At 30.8% G+C, this 17703-nt stretch overlaps 3 protein-coding genes across 3 annotated transcripts; all 3 read left to right on the top strand.

The window, feature by feature from the left end:
- The first annotated feature begins 5254 nt into the window (after positions 1-5254).
- On the top strand, positions 5255-5932 carry LOC114188869 (basic form of pathogenesis-related protein 1-like). Its single transcript, XM_028077525.1, has one exon. It carries the CDS (start codon positions 5306-5308, stop codon positions 5762-5764), a length of 459 nt encoding a protein of 152 aa, XP_027933326.1. The 5' UTR covers positions 5255-5305; the 3' UTR covers positions 5765-5932.
- A 3072-nt stretch (positions 5933-9004) lies between these two features.
- On the top strand, positions 9005-9752 carry LOC114189050 (basic form of pathogenesis-related protein 1-like). The gene has a single exon (XM_028077747.1). The coding sequence runs from the start codon at positions 9032-9034 to the stop codon at positions 9521-9523; it is 492 nt and encodes a 163-aa protein (XP_027933548.1). The 5' UTR covers positions 9005-9031; the 3' UTR covers positions 9524-9752.
- Positions 9753-16137: 6385 nt separating this feature from the next.
- LOC114189033 (pathogenesis-related protein 1-like) lies at positions 16138-16822 on the top strand. The gene has a single exon (XM_028077731.1). The coding sequence runs from the start codon at positions 16162-16164 to the stop codon at positions 16651-16653; it is 492 nt and encodes a 163-aa protein (XP_027933532.1). The 5' UTR covers positions 16138-16161; the 3' UTR covers positions 16654-16822.
- Positions 16823-17703: the final 881 nt, after the last annotated feature.

The raw sequence follows: 17703 nt of genomic DNA, 5'->3' as shown, positions 1-17703 counted from the left end.
CGTAGGGCAAAAGGCCAGCCACATCTCGGCCAGGAAAGGCCAGGTACCTCTCGGCCAAGACACATGTTGGCAGCATCACAACCACATCCCAGCCAGGAATGGCCGGGTACATCACGGCCAGAAAAGATCAGGTACATCTCGACCAAGACACATGTTGGCAGCGTCACAAACACATCCTAGCCAGGAATGGCCGGGTATATCCCGTCCAGGAATGGCCCGGTACATCTCGGCCAACCACACTCTTTCTTTCCTTTATACTCGATTTTACACATTTCAGCCTCTTGTTTCACTTCGTTCACTACGAGACTGGGGGGGGGCTGGTGTTGGTGTATGGCCGGGTACATCCCGGCCCAATAAAACAGAAATGGCCGAGATCACCCCGGCCCAAGTACGAGGCACATTCGTTGTGGCCCAGTCACTGGGGTAACTGCTTTTCACCTTTTCTCCAACACAACACAGAGGGCCCAATAAGTGTGATGGCCAGATATATCTCGGCCCCTTTTGGCCGAGTGCATCCCGGCCCAAGGGAGTGACAGATGGAACATATGATTATGGCGCAGAGGTACAGAGGAGCAGCGTGCAATCTCAGTCAAAAAGGAAGGAGTTAATATTTGGCGAAGTACAGACGGGCAAACCCCAAAAAGGAAGGAGTTGATATTTGTGAAGTACAGACGGCATTACCCCAAAAAAGGAAGGAGTTGATATTTGAGAAGTACAGACGGCAAAACCCCAGAAAAGGAAGGAGTTGATATTTGAGAAGTACAGACGGACAAACCCCAAAAAGGAAGGAGTTGATATTTGCGAAGTACAGACGTCATTACCCCAAAAAAGGAAGGAGTTGATATTTGAGAAGTACAGATGGCAAAACCCCAAAAAAGGAAGGAGTTGATATTTGAGAAGTACAGACGGCCAAACCCCAAAAAGGAAGGAGTTGATATTTGAGAGGTACAGACGGACAAAACTCAGAATGGAAAGAGCTGATCTTTAACAAAGACACAGAAGAACAATCTCAGCCAATAAGGAAAGAACTGATGCGTGCAACCTCAGTCGGAAAGGGAAAGAATCGATCCTCGAATACGAACGGCCCGCAAATAATAATAACAGGTCCATTAAGAAATTAGTATAAATTAAGGCCTAAGTGAACAGGTAAAGGTACGCTTTTCTGATTAACCTATCACTACCCATATCGATCACTCTCTAACTTGAGCGTCGGAGTGCCTGCAGGTACCCCCACCCCCGGAGTGCAGACGATAGGGAGATCCAGGAGGAGTCCAGGGAGGACCAGGAGGAGGTTCGACACAGAGGGTTCTTGAGATCGTCTGGTTCCGCACCGAAATAGTATCGATCAGGTACAGATTTTATACTGGTTCGAGTCTACACAAATCTACATCCAGTCTTCTTCTAACAACTCGAGCTAGAAGGTTTCCACTATATCAAAGGGTTTTACAAGAATTACAAGTACTCATCAATAATTCTAAATCCTAAGATATCAAGATCTTGATAATCCTATCAACAATTACTTCTTAATGCAATGCTACACACAATTGCATCAAGAACATCAACACCTACATAAAAATGTAAATCAATAAAATAGGCTAAGGAACGGATACACCTGTAAATCAAGCTGAATTTACATGATCATCCTAAGCCCAGCAAGAACATCATCCCACCAATCAATCTTTGAACAAATCTTGATGAAGTAGTTGAAATTGATTAGTGTTCACTCAAGAACGTTCCAAGAACTCTCTGATCTCTCTTTTTCACTTTTAGAATTATGAAAATTAGGTTTGTTCAATTTAGAGAGACATTGGGTTCTTAAAACTATGTTTTTGTCGCAATTAATTGATTACATCATTTTAATGTAATTCGATTAATTCGATATTGAATTCATTGCCCATTGAGCAGACTTACACAATTGATTACATTAGAAGCTCTAATTGATTAATATAACAGTTTATCAGAGTTTAGTATTCCTTTCGTGCAAAGGATACTTCAAATCAATTTTGTTGTGATTAATATGGTATTAAGACATCTAGCTTGACTCACAACATCTTTAGACTCAATCACACAACGATTTTAACTATGATACTACTACATGTGATTATTCTTCCCTGGGACATCATCAAAACTAAAGTCTTGGAGCTTTAAAGCTCTTCTTCGCTTTGTTTCTTTGATTAACCGAAAAACTCAAGTTTTAAATACCCTGAACTATAAAAATAAAACATTGTTTTTTTATTAAAAATATATAATTTTGTTAACAACCAAATAGGAAATCAAGTGTGTATCTTATTAAAAAGGTCAAACTTACAACATTTAATAAGAAAAAGTATACATACATTTTTATTTTAAGTTTTATTTTTATTATAAGGTATATTTATCAAAATTACATTAAGTTACTTTGTGGATTAATTGCATATGAAAAATATCGATATAAACCTTCATTATGAATAAATTATTTCTGATATCAATATAAAGTTTTGAGGTTATGTAAAATTATAGAAACCTAATTTAATTTTAATGGACATTGATATTTGAGAGTCTTATATGTATTTTAGTTTCGACATATAATATAAATGATGATGATTTAATTTTCTTATCAAGATCTAGTACAATACTTTTGTTCATCTTATGTTATGTGTACACGTTACCGTTCGTTGAAGGGATCTAAAAGCTAGTGTTTATTTAAAGAACGCGATTAGAGAAAATTCCACAACATTCATAGAGAAAAAAACAAAACAAAGACAACAAGAAATACAACAACCTTAGACGAGGAGTAAGAAAGTGTTATGGTGTATTTATTTAAAGAACGCGGCTAGAGAAATACCACGAAAAAATAAAACAAAGACAACAAGAAATACAATAACCTCATACGAGGATAAAGAAAATGTTATGGCAGAAACTCAGTGTCTTCCGTGGTTACCTTTAGTTGTAGGGAAAATAGAAATAGCTGATGATTTCTACGAGAACTTTTTCCTTGGTTAAGTTTATTCGAAGGAGAAATAGAAATAGACGAAGACTTCTACACAACTTTTGATGCTCCCAAATTCGTGGATTTCACCAAATAATTTATTAAAATTTAATAAAAATTGAGAGACTACATATTAAAATATATGATAATTAAATCATAATTAAAATATATATATATATATATATATATATATAATATAATTTTTTTTAAATTTATAAAATAATAAATATACAGAAAAATATTTATTAAATTATATATTAAATTATCATAAGATAAAAAATACTATCTATTAAATTAGTATTCAAGTGAGTTACTTTTTATTTTCAACAATATAAAAATATATATGAGAAATAAGAATAGAAAGTGTGAGTTTATGTCCAACTTCCTATTTTTTTCATAAACCAAAAAAACATGTGAGTGAGAATGGTGTGAGTAACCAAAAAGATAATAAAAAAAAACATAAAAAATATCTAAAAAAATTGTTTATTTTTTGTTGTATTTAATTTTATGTTTTATTATTTATCAACACTAAATGTTATATTTTATAAAAGAAATAAAAATTTACCTAACTTAATTTTCACTAATATAATATATATTAACAATTTAAATTTTTTTAAAAAATTTAAGCCACGTCCCTACACAACATCCACCTCACTGATGGTATTTATTTAAAAAGCGTGATTAAAGCTCTTACTTTATTTAAATGTAGGTTAAAATAATTCATTGGTCCATGTTTGTGTGTCAAAATCTCAAATAGGTCCTAAGATTATTTTTTAGTTTCAATTAGGTCCATATTTTTTAAGATGCCTAACAATTAAGTCATTCCGTTAGTATGGTGTTAACGGTGTTAAGAATGCGCTACGTGTCAGTTTCTCATTTATAAAATTTTTATTTTTAAACCAACTTTAATAAGTATATAAATTATTTAAAACAATTTTGTAACAAGTTCAAAGAAATATATTTAAAACTTTAAAACAAAATATAGGTAAAGTTTAATGTAAAATATAAATTTAAATAAACTTAATATTATTAAAATATTTAATAAAAATATCACTATAACATTTATATAAAAGTTAAATTTGGTCTCAATTTAGAGGGATGAAATTAGAAAAGTTTAAAAAAATTATGAAATGAAATGGAATCAAAATAACAAATATATGGACCAAATTGAGATTTAGATAATGACTTGACATGTGTCGTCATACTGAATTGACACGTGGCACAATATTGACGTGACACGTGACATAAATAATTTTCAAAAAAATTTAAAAAATAAAAAATAAATAAAAAATGAGGAATTGACATGTGCCACATCCTTAACCCCGTTAACATCGTACTAACGGAATGAACCTAATTGGTACACATTTATAAAAATGTGAATCTAATTGAGACTAAAAAAATCTTAGAACCTATTTGAGATTTTGGTAAAAAGCGTGGACCAATGAAGTATTTTAACCTTAACTGTATTGAAGGAAAAAGAAAGAGACCAAGTACAATGTGAAGAAAGTTTAATAATCTATTTAAAAAATATATATTTTTTATGTTTAAAAAGAAAGTTTATGAGTTGGTCTTAACCCAGAAGGTTTTTGTGAATTTTTTGACCCTATCAATTTTTTTAATTGGAGGTTTTTTGGTTCTGTGGATGTTTTTGATCCCAATCCATGTGCGTCAGGACCAAATCTTTTGGGTTGAACTAATTTGACAAACTCTAGTTAATGTTGAGAAATACCAGAACCATCAATACAATGGTACCTTATACATTTTATGTAGAGTAGAGCATTCTAAGTACTTTACTTTTTATATTTATTTATTTATTTATTGTAGATAAAGAAAAATAAAAATACCAAGTTGTATATGATGCTGAAATAAAGTTTTTAATGTAATATAACATTATCTTAGCAGTAATAATACCATATATCTAGGTCATATTGATTTCTCGTAATAGGATTAAAACAACTAATCAAAGATTAAGTAAACAAGTAATTTTAGTTAAATATTGAGATTATTTAGGTCTTGACCTATGTAATCTAGACCACAAGAAAAAAAAATCCATAATAATACTATAAACTAATTGTTAATGAGATAATATTTATGTATTTTTTAATACATTAATTGCTTGTTTACAGATGTATATTTGACTTTAGAGTATCATTACATGACCCAAACAGTGTGGCCCTAGACATGCTTGGACATGCAGTGAATCCACCCATTTGATTAAAAAACATAATTTTGTTTTGGTTTGTGTGGCCTCAAGTGCTCCACTCTCCTATAAATACCTCTTTAAACAACACCTCCTTCACTCACATTCATTCTCCGAAACAAAGAACAACAAAAATAATGATGTCCCCATGCCATGTGATCCTATCCATTGTTCTCTTGGTGTGTACAACAACACCGAGCCTGGCTCAGAGCACTCCACAAGACTTCCTTGAGGTGCACAACCAGGCTCGAGCCGAGGTTGGCGTTGGTCCAATGTCATGGAACCACACCCTTGAAGCCTATGCTCAAAGCTATGCCAATTCCAGGATCCCTGAATGCAAGCTTGAACACTCTATGGGACCCTATGGCGAGAATCTCGCAGAAGGGTACGGCACGAAGGGTTCAGATTATGTGAAATACTGGCTCACTGAAAAGCCTAACTATGATCCTGGTTCCAATAGTTGTGTTCACGGTGAGTGTAGGCATTATGCTCAGATTGTGTGCCGCAATTGTATTCATCTCGGGTGCGCAATAGTTAACTGTAACAACAATGGTCTGATGTTTGTCATCTGTAGCTATTCTCCACCGGGGAACTAGGAAGGAGAACGACCTTATTCATTCTCTTTCTTATCACTAATAAAAAATAAAATATCTGGTACCTGGTAGAGTTTCCTGTTTTTATGTCTTTGTTTGGAAATCACCATGTGTAACATTCAAATATATTTAGCTATCATATGAAGACATTTACCAGTACAATCGTAATTATATTAGTTTTCTTATTTTTGCTATTATACTTTGTTATTTGGGGTGTGTGCATGTTTTTGGTTTTGGGTTTCTTGCTTTGAAGTAAGAAGTTGATGGCATTGTTTTTCAAAAGAATATTTGATTAATGGGGTCTGGTGCAGGGAGCATGTATCAGAGAAACAATCACTTCCATTCAAGTGATACAAATTTGATGCATTTTGACAATAATGATAATTAAAATATGGTGCACACTCGATAAAAATTAATCTTTTTAATAAAGTATTCTTAAAAGTAAATTGTCAACGCAGATGATGTTAAAAAAACATTTTCTTTTATAACATCTTGTAATTGTCAGCATTAAACAGTAATGGCAACGTTTCTTTGGCATTAAATATTTCCTTTAAAATATAATTAAAAACAAAAAAGGTTTAGTTGCTTCGTAAGCTCTAGTTATTTACTTTTCCAGTCAATCGAGATGACTGAAATTTGTAGTTTTCTTTAGTTCCACCTTTTCTAACAACCAACCTTCCATTAAGTCCTATAAATATAATTAATGTGAATATTTAATGTGAAATGTCCCTTTACAATTAAGTAATAAATATAATTAATGTAAATATTTAATGTGAAATGTCTCTTTATAATTAAGTAATAAATATAATTAATGTGAATATTTAATAATTTATTAAATATAAACAACGTATTAATCTTTACTCCAATGTAAAGATTTTACAAAATTCATATTTTAATTAATGTTTTATTTAGTCATTCACATAAATGTATATGCACCTACCCTCACAGCAGAACTTATGGTTTAAATCAAACATCTTCGGTGAGTGTGGGGTGTTTTATCGCTTAGCCCCCATTTAGCGTTTTAAATGGTCAGTATAAAAAAAAAGTTGATTTTCCAATATTGTTTTCTTACATAATTAATGTACAAAATATGCTTAGTAATTACTTAATTTCGTTAAACACTTTATATAACATTACACCTTCATTGTTATTAAAAAGTAATAAAACTAATTAAAATTCAATAATATAAAATACAATTTAAAAAGGTTTTTTTTTTTTTATGTTCGTAAACCTTCAAAATGAACTTAATGACGTTGATGCATGCAAGAATAAGAGTTCATTAAAGTCACTTTACAGATATATATATATACACACACACACACACATATATATATAATCAATTTTTTTTTATTTGTAACTAACAATTAATTATAGGTATTGACATATATACTGATAAAATTTTATGTATATCGTAATTTTATTGTTACTGATAGTATAAAATGATTAATTAAATACTAAAACTAATATGAATATTTATTCTCAAGATCCATAGTGCAAATTCACTGAGAATAGTATAAAAATTTGTAATTCTAAGAATATCCACATGCGTTGTATGAGTCATATGATAAATCATAAGACCTTACCGTTATAATATACTAATATAACAAATAATCAAGTTTTAAATAATATCTTGAATTAAAAGAATAAAAAAATTTCTTTTTGTTAAAAATATATAATTTTATTCGGCACCTTTAAAATGTGAATATTATTGTAAAGTAGTTAATACTTCGTTAAATGTCATTAAAGTTATTATAGATGCAACTGCTATTGCTATTGTGAAGTTTAGAATAAATGCAATTAACGGTTATAATACGTTCAAGTATCCTTTATATAAACATGTTAAAAATTTATGTCAGATTCAATTAAATTTAGTATATTTAATAAATACCATAGTTAATATTAAATAAAAATATTATTGATATATTTATAAAAACATTGGTACATTAAGTTGCTTTATACAGTTCATCATTACTAGCATATGTGGCTGTGATAATTTCCAATTTGTTTTCAAGCTGACTTTTGAATATCGGATATGTTATTCATCAACAAGCATTTAGTTATGTCTTTGTACATAAATAGGAGCTAATGGTGGGAAATTCCGGACCCATCAATACTTGTACTATGGAGTGATACCTTACACATTTTTTTTTATCATTCCAAATACTTTATTTTTATATTCATTTATTTATTGTTGGTAAAAAAATAAATATATCAAGTTGTATTACATGAGTCCGAAATAATGTTGTCAATGTAGTACGATATTATATTTGGCGATAGTAATATCAAAATATCTAGATCATGTATAATAAGATTAATACGATTAAACAAGGATTAAGTAAATAAATCATGTTAGTAAAATCTTGAGATTATCTATGTCCTGACCTATGTAATCTAGGTCCATAGGTAAAAGTCTATGAGAATATTATAAATAACATTATTCAGAGATAATATTTACACAACTCGTTATGTATTAATTGCTAGTTTACACACATTTGACTAGAGTGTTGGGGTGTCACTGTAGGATCCTAACACTATGACCCTAGATGTACCCGGATTGGAGAGAACATCTTGGTTGTTTGTGTAAGATCTTAATGATTCGTGTAAGAAAGCTTAATACATTTCGAAATGCAGGAGAACTTGAGGTTAAAGAATGTTTCTTGTGGATTGTGTTTTGTGCATATCTAGACCCATGAGAACATAAGTTATTAATATGAAAGGTCCTTTTAAAATTAAGTAATAAATAAAATTAATGTAAATATTTAATTATTTATTAAATAAAACAACTTATGAAGTCAATGTAACATTTTGCAAAATTCATATTTTACTTGATGTTTTATTTAGTCATTCATATAAATATACATGTAATTAAGATAAATATTCTTTTCATAATTAAAGATTTAATGTAAGTCTTAAATTTTTTAATTTTATGTTACGTTAACCTATAAAAAAATGTCACAATATTTGAGTGTTGAAAATTGATTATGAAGAGAAGATGTGTTTGTAGTAAAGTTGAAGTTTCGATTATGGTTATGAAGAATTAATTAAATCCTTTAAAATATAATTAAAAACAAAAGAAAAAAGGTTTAGTTGCTCGTAAGCTAGTTATCTACTTTTCCAGTAAACCGAGATGACTTTGAAAATTGTAGTTTTCTTTAGCTCCACCTTTTTTAACAACCAACCTTCCATTAAGCCCTATAAATACCTCACCAGAGCCTTGATCGTATTCATCAAACACCTCTCTCTCAGTATTACTTTCTGCAATCAAACAAAATGGGGCTATGCATTAAGGTTTGGTTTTGTGTACTGAGTGTGTTGGGGTTGGCGATTGTGGGTGATGTTGCCAACGCTCAAGATTCAGCGGCAGATTATCTGAATGCACAAAACACTGCACGATCAGAGGTTGGTGTCGAGAACATAGTTTGGAATGACACAGTTGCTGCTTTTGCAAAGAACTATGCTAATGAGCGTAAAGATTGCCAACTGATTCATTCAGGTGGCGGTGGCATCTACGGGGAGAATATTGCAATGAGCTCCGGTGAGATGAGTGTTGCAGAGGCGGTGAAATTGTGGGTGGATGAGAAACCCTTCTACGACTACACTTCCAACTCTTGTATTGGTGGGGAGTGTCTGCACTACACTCAGGTTGTTTGGAGAAAATCGGTGTATCTTGGATGTGCCAAAGTAAGTTGCAACAATGGAGGCACCTTCGTCACCTGCAACTATTCTCCTCCCGGCAACTATGTCGGCGAAAGACCCTATTAACTTCCTCCATCGTAGCTGTTACATCAGATCTATTACATATTAAGACTATGAAGTATAACATCACTGTGATCTATATGAATTTTCATTGATCTCGTCATGTTTTTCATTGTAGCAGAATTCATATGTGAGTTTGTAACTCACGTAGTTAATAATGCTTGTCTTCAGTGTTGCGAGTATTTGATTTCTTTTGTTTGCTTGTGTTTTTTCTTTAATTTCTTTTCTCTTTGAATTTAATTAATGGCATGGTATGTTTGGAGAAACATATTAATGAAATGATTAAAATTTATGTGAATACTTCTGTCCAACTTAAATATTAGTTATTCCAAAAAACTGAAACTTTAGAATTAATATTTTAAAAAAAACTAATAATGTTATTCCAAAATATTTATTATTCACATGTCATATTAATAATTAATGTTAATAGATTAATAATTATATTATCTTCCCTTCCTTGTCCACTCATTAGTCAGGGTAACAAAACAAACCTATTACATAAAAGAAAAAGAAGAATTATATAAAAATAAAGAAAGAAAACTATAAAATATTAATCTACTTTATCAAAATTAGATTTATATCTCATAAAGATGTACAATTTATATTCATAAAAAGAAAATAAACATTCTAGAGGGTAACACAAGAAATAATTAATTAAGATAAAACAGTAAAATGAGAAGGATCGAACACATCGTACTTTAATAGAGCAAAAAAGATAGGTTATGAACGGAAGCCCTCAATCTTATAGTCAAATTATCTTTTTTTGAGTTTAACTTGTCTTTCGGTTTAGGAATATCACTACATGTAGATTATGTGGACCGCTAATTCTTTTATGTTGGTTCTTACTTTGATATTAATAAGATAAAATAAGTTAATTATTTTGGTTCGCTCGTCCACTTAGACCTATTTTTAATATTTGTTGTCTGCGTGGGCAAATATATATATAGGACAAGGTTGATTAAAAATGATTTGACTATAATTAAGTTGATCCTAATCACAAGTACATAAGAAAAATTATACATATAGGTTATTGGAATTTTTATATCAAATTAATTACAATCTTTATTATTTTAATTGAAAGATTTTACACTGACTTTAAGATCATAGTACCTTTAAAAAGTACATATCGATCATTATATGAACATACACTGAATGGACAACAGAACAGAAGATGTGAAGAACTTAAAAATTGTTTAAGTGAACATTTGATCCCTACACTCAAAACATATATACTTTTTCTCAAAATATATTTGTAGTTTATGATGTGTTCACTTAGATGAGTATTAAATATATTTATTATTAATTAAATTTATTTTTGATAAAAATCTTAACAAGTTATTAATTCTATTTGATAACTTATTTGAAATTTAGTTTTCATTTGTTTTAATTATATACATTTGCTATAAAATTTCTAAAAAGCTTTTAGTTAAAAATTAAAAATTATAAAATTGTGAATATTACTTATATTACAAAATAAGTTTATAGAATTTATTATTTTTACAAATTTAATAAAAAAATAATGTTATTAAAATCTTATACTCAAATATTTACATATTACCTGAAAGAAAAAATTATAAAACAAATGATTTTTTTTTATGCGAACAGGACCGATCCACATAAATATCATGTAAAATGAATCGACAAATAAATTAATTTGTGTTTTTCATGTGGAACAAGTCGACCTTACCCACTTTTTTCGGACCAAGTATAGGAGATATCAAATATAGTGAAAACATCTTTTCTATGATTTTTATGAAACTTATGTAAATGTTTTTTCTTTTCGACTAAAATACTAGTTATTTCTAAAATTAATAATTTAGAATTATCGAATTCTGAAAAAAAAAAATCCTTCTGCTCATCCCCTAAGTTTTCTAAAATTATATTTATTTATTTTATCTTTTCCTTAAGTCTTCCTATATATCTTAATTATATCTTCCCAATAATATAAAGATTAATTATACCATATCATCAGACGTTAAAGATTGATTTGTCTGATAACGTACTTGTGGTTTACTATATGTTTCTCCTCATTGAATTTTCTACCAAATTTTTCATTGAAACATTCAACAGTGCACTCTGAAAATTTAATTCAAATTTTCTATTTTAAATTTTGACATCGGTTTGGTTTATTGAAAGAATAAGAAAATTATACTAATTTGTATATATGATCAAATACAAAAAGTTATTCCATTCATGTACACGATTAAAATTCTAATAATAATTATTTGATATCCTCTTCTTGTATTAGAAAATATGGGGAAATTTATTTGTGGTGCATATCCATTGACAAAGGGAAAAAAAAGAGCAGAAAAATGGTGTTGCACGGATTAACTTTTCTTTCCTGTTAAATTCATCATCAAAACATTTGACCCGCCTTGATTGAAGCTGAGTGACAAAATTAAAGCCAAAAATTTCCTTTCAAGAGAAGAAAATTCAGTCTAAGTTTTATCTAACAAGTTGGTCGTGTTTAATGAATCACAGGTCGTCTTTGCATGTTTTTTCGTTGCTACAATTGCTTGTAGTAATTTTCTATAAAAATTCCAAAGACTTTTCCATAAAAAATAATAATATTATTATTTTGTAGCTAACTAGGGTTTGGCACATGCATCACCAATTTTACTAACCAGAAGGGATGCATCTTAGAAATCTTCTAACTTTTGTTTCCATGGACCTTCTTTTACACGGCGCTATTATCATTATTGTATGGCCATGGTCATGGTGACCACCGCACATCATAGTCCACATTATGTCATCCAATCACATTCAAATCCCATACATAGTGGAAACAATGACAAATGTAGAGAAAACTCATTCATTTTTATGGTTATTTTACTTTTCCCTATCTTATAATGTGAAATAAACTAATATTCCAATTTTATTTAGACTAAAAATGTCGACTCATCTAATAATACAAAATAGGTACGTATAGACCACAAAAACTTAAAAATTTAGATAATCTTTTTTGTTTTTATTAAGGGAAAAAAATCACATTTTTTTAAAAATAAATTTGTAATACAGTTAATTAATTATGAAAAGTTTTGCTGACTCGGTCAAATTTATGTCTTGCAAAAAATATGTACCAGAGTAAAGAAATATTGATTAAAATTTTAGTTACATAGCTACAACAAAAGGTAATAGAAAAACTACACCTACAAAATACAAAGCTATCGTCCTAACACACGTTTAATGAACGTTGTGGAAGTAGTATATAGACTCAACACCACTAAAGCTAATTAAACATTGTTGACTTAATCCGAACCTAATTTCAATTGAGAACTTGTCATACTCAAAAACAAGCACACATCACCACGCTATTATACGTGTTAAGTTTTGCAGAACAACGATACTGTAATACTATTTCAGTCTTTCAGACACTAAAATATTATTTTTCGTGTGTATACGGGTAATGCATTTTATTTTATTTTTTTACCAGCATGAACTGATTCATATATAATATTAAATATTTAATAAATAAATATATTTTTATTATACATAAATTTGTTTTTTATCATATATAATGAGTACCATATTACATTGACATGAGCAATGTATTTTAATATCACTATGATGTTCGATTACAATTTACACTACAAATGAACAGTTTAATACCATTATGATTATAGATTATAATTAGTAAATCATTCCATATTTAAAGAGTTCATACATATAATGACTCAAAAGAATAGTTTTCAACCTTCATGTTCTCTATATATTTGTTCAAATTTTTAGATTTATAAAACATTTTAGAATAGTCAGACCTTGTTACAAAGAGTTCTTATTAGCATTTCATTTAAGTTTACCAATAATGTTTTGTTTGATGTTTAATTTTGATCTTCGTGGCTTTTACTCCTTTCTAATAAGTTCACCTACATGATAGTTTTCAAACTATTCTTTCACAACACTTTATCTTTATAGAAATAAAAACAAGTGTATTTTTTTGTATTTCTACATAAATTTGTAAATATATTTGTCTTAATACTCACCATATTAAACTATAAAGAGTTTTGTTGAATATTTACATCTACTATACATAAGACAAATTGCAAACCTCATCTTATACTAAGATTGAGTTGTACTTAAAATTTATTTTTTAACAAGTTTAAATTTTTAAATATGATATATAATGTTTATTTAATGTTATTATTGTAATGAAATTTGTATTTTTAGTATATATCTATATATCTCGAGAAAATTAGACTAGAGTGGATATTTTTCCATCCATTGTCTTGATAACGATTTTTTTTTCATATATATCGAGAAAATTATACTACAGTGGATATTTTTCCATCCATCCATTGTCTTGATAACGATTTTTTTTCCATATTATATATATATATATATATATATATATATATATATATATATATATATATATATATATATATATTAAAATAGAGAACTTAGTATATAATTAAATTTAGTTAAGTAATTCCAAATTGTGGATAGCTTCAAGTATGTGTATTATTTTAATATTTTCACAAAAAAATTTGCAAACATAATTTATTTTATAAGAATAAATTTGATATCTTGTAAACCTGTATGATCTTATTGTAAAATTTAAACTATTTATTATTTTATTTAGTGTAAAATGAAAGTTTTAATAAAACTTATTTATAACAATTTAGTGTATATTTATCATCTACCATCATATATATCCACCATCCTTTATTAACTTTTCTTTAATTAACATTTGTGATTTTCCCGTTCAACTGATACACATGTAGTGAAAGACTGATAGATATAAAAAACATGTTTATGTAATTCCACAACGATGTTAATTATGTGTTTGGATAGATCATTTCAACAATGCTTAGAAATTGAAATGTTTTGTATTTGAATTGTTTGTAATTAAATTTTATTAATTTTTTAAATAACTTGTTTGGATGAGGAAATTAAAATACCTGACATTCAATTTCTTGTTTGGAAAAAAAATTGAATTCATTGTGAGATAAATTTAATTTTAATAATATTTATTTTACGCTTAATTATGTTTTGAGTTCATGATAAATTTAGAAACATGCTCGACAACCCAGATGGGTCGGGCAGACTCAACTATGCAACCAGATTGGTTAGACCCGAAGACCCACCCGAGCTGGACCGACTGGGAAGCCCAGACAGGCTGGGTGGCCCGATGATCTAAAGACCTGACGACCCATACTGCACGAATGTGCCGTCAAGTTCGTCAATAGGGCCCGGTCCAACCCGTCTAGGTCATTGGCCCAATGCTCTAGACGGGTCTGACGACCTGAACGGGCCCGACGATCAAGATGGGCCTGACGACCTAGACGGGCCCAAAGACATGGACAGGCCCAACGAGCTGGACGAGCCCGACAATCCGGACGGGGCGGAATACTCGGACAGGTTCGACGACCCAGACTAGCTCGTACACCCAGACGGGCCCGAAGACCTGGACGGGTCTAACGACTAGGATGGGTCTGAGGACCCGGACAGGCCCGACAACTTGGATGGGCCCAACGACTTGGACACGTCCGACGACCCGGACAGGCTCGACGATCTAGACGGGCCTAACAACTCGTACGAGTCCATTCAAACCGTCAGGTTTGTCCGGGTCGTCGGGACCGTCCGGATAGTCTGGCCCGTACGAGTCGTCGGGCCCACTTGGATCGTCGGGACCGTTCGGGTCATCGTTCCCGTTCGGGTCGTCGGGCTCGCTCGTGTCGTCGGGCCTGTTCGCGTTGTCCCGCACTTTCGGGTCGTCGGGCTCGTTCGAGTTGTCGGGCCCAATGATTTGGAAGGGCTAGTTTGGGTCGTTAGGCTCGTTTGGGTCGTCGGGTCTATCCAGGTCGTCGGGCTCGTCCAGGTTGTTTGGTCCGTCTAGGTTAGGCCTGTCCAGATCATCGGGCCCGTCTGGATCGTCGGGCCCGTTTGGGTCGTCAGACCTGTCTGGGTCATCGGGCCTGTTTGGGTTGTCGGGCACGTTCAGGTCATCGGGCCCGTCCGAGTCGTCGGGTACGTCCGAGTCGTCGTGCCCGTCCGGATCGTCTAGAATGTGAGGTTGAGAGAGGAGAATTTCAAATTCCATCTATTTTGAAGGTATTTGAATTTCTACTAATTTAGCTAATTGAAATCCTTCAAAAAAAATGCTTGCATTTTAAATGCTTTTTAATTTCTCTATTCAAACAAAGTATTTCATTACAAAGAAATATAAATTCTTCAAAAAAATGAATTGCGTCATTAAACTACTCTATCCAAACACACTCTAAAGATAATTCTATTCAACTTATTTCTCTGTTCAACTTATTATTTTCAATAAAAAATGGTGTTAAGCAGAGTGTCCGTAGTGTAATCCATTAATAATAGTTAGGCCGAAACCTTTGTACGAAATCAGCTCCTTTACATTTCTATCCTCAGCTTCTTTGTGTTAAATATTAGTGTTTTTGAGCCTATATTTTTGTTAGAACAACTCAAATGTTTCCGATTAATATATTTTTTATTGTGTGATTAAAAAAAAAACATAGACCACAACCTCAGCAGCAAGTAATTTAGTTTCTTGGTCATCCACGCATTTCCATTTTGAAAATTCTACCACATATGCTTGCTTACTGAACCTTCCTATCCAAAAAATTCCATGTTAAAACCCTATAAATACCTCGCAAGAGCTCCAAGCTGATTCATCAAACAAAATGGAGTTGTGCAAGATCTCATTTCTGATGTTGTGTGTGTTAGGGTTTGTGAGCGTGGGTGATGTAGCCTACGGTCAAGACTCAGAAGCTGACTACTTGAACGAACACAACGCCGCAAGGTCGCAGGTTGGTGTTCCGAACATTGTTTGGGACAACACAGTTGCTGCTTTCGCACAAAACTACGCAAACCAACGCAGAGGTGACTGCAATCTGATCCACTCTGGTGGTGATGGGAAATATGGGGAAAATCTTGCAGGAAGCAGTGGTGACCTAAGTGGGAAAGATGCAGTGAAATTGTGGGTGGATGAGAAACCAAAGTATGACTACGGTTCCAACACTTGTGTGGGTGGAGAGTGCAGACACTACACTCAGGTTGTTTGGAAAAACTCTGTGCGCGTTGGATGTGCGAAAGTAAGATGCAACAATGGAGGCACTTTCATCGGTTGCAACTATGATCCCCCTGGCAACTATCAAGGTCAAAGACCCTACTAAGCATTTACTTCTCTAAGATAAAAGCTACCACTTTCGAATAAATCACTATAACATGCAAGTACTACTGCATCCATCGTGCATGAATTTAAGGTGTTCGTGTCCACCTTATTATTAAATTCATGGAGTAACTTGTATTGAAATAATAATAATAATAAAAGTGTTATAATAATGAGGGTGTGCTTCTATCTATCTTTTTATTTTATTTTCTTACATTTGAACATTCATATCGGGTACTGCATTTTTCCTTCAGGTGCGCAAGCATGGAAAAAATCACTCGCTTTTTTATTTTTATATATATATATATATATATATATATATATATATATATATATATATATATATATTATATTATGTGATTAACATAGGAATTACGAAACTAACACTTGTTTGGTTGGGACGTGAGAAGTGAAAAATTCATATGAAAAATAAATGAATGAAAATGAAGTGGTCTCATTTAATAAAAGGGTGGCTGGTTTCTTAAAAAGTCAACTTTGAATGATTTAATTAAACTAATGAAAGTAAGTAATTTAGTTTTAGTATAATGTAATAATTAGTCTTAGATATATTTTTTAAAATATAAACATTTGGTTAAAAAAGTAATAGTTGAAAAAATAACAAAAAACTATCTCTTAGAAACTTAAAATTAAAAAATAATATTTTTAATTTAACAATAATAATTATAAAAGAAAATGAATGAAAATCCTAATAAATAGAATTATTTTAAAAATCTAAATGCGAGACAGAGAAAAAAAAATATATGCCAATTCATATAGAACATGTTCTACATAATAATTGTTCTTAGCTATATTTTTCAAAATATAAACATTGGGTTAAAAAAGTACTAGCTGAAAAAATAAAAATAAACTATTTCTTAAAAACTATTAAAGTTTGAAAATATTGTTTTCATATTACAAAAATGTAATTCTTGAAATGATTTGGGAAAAAACTTTTGAGATGAAAATGTTATTATTATAAAGGGAAAATTTCAAACATCCACATCATTTTAGAAAGAGGAGAGAGATAAATCGGAAAAAAAATGATAAATACAAC

Source organism: Vigna unguiculata, chromosome 6 (genome assembly GCF_004118075.2).
Source record: "Vigna unguiculata cultivar IT97K-499-35 chromosome 6, ASM411807v1, whole genome shotgun sequence".
In the NCBI taxonomy this organism is placed as follows: domain Eukaryota; kingdom Viridiplantae; phylum Streptophyta; class Magnoliopsida; order Fabales; family Fabaceae; genus Vigna; species Vigna unguiculata.
This window is presented reverse-complemented; position numbering and strand designations above follow the sequence as displayed.

Excerpts from the sequence above, each read along its gene's own strand:
- LOC114189050 (XM_028077747.1), top strand. The coding sequence starts at position 9,032 with ATGGGGCTATGCATTAAGGTTTGGTTTTGTGTACTGAGTGTGTTGGGG.
- LOC114188869 (XM_028077525.1), top strand. The coding sequence starts at position 5,306 with ATGATGTCCCCATGCCATGTGATCCTATCCATTGTTCTCTTGGTGTGT.
- LOC114189033 (XM_028077731.1), top strand. The coding sequence starts at position 16,162 with ATGGAGTTGTGCAAGATCTCATTTCTGATGTTGTGTGTGTTAGGGTTT.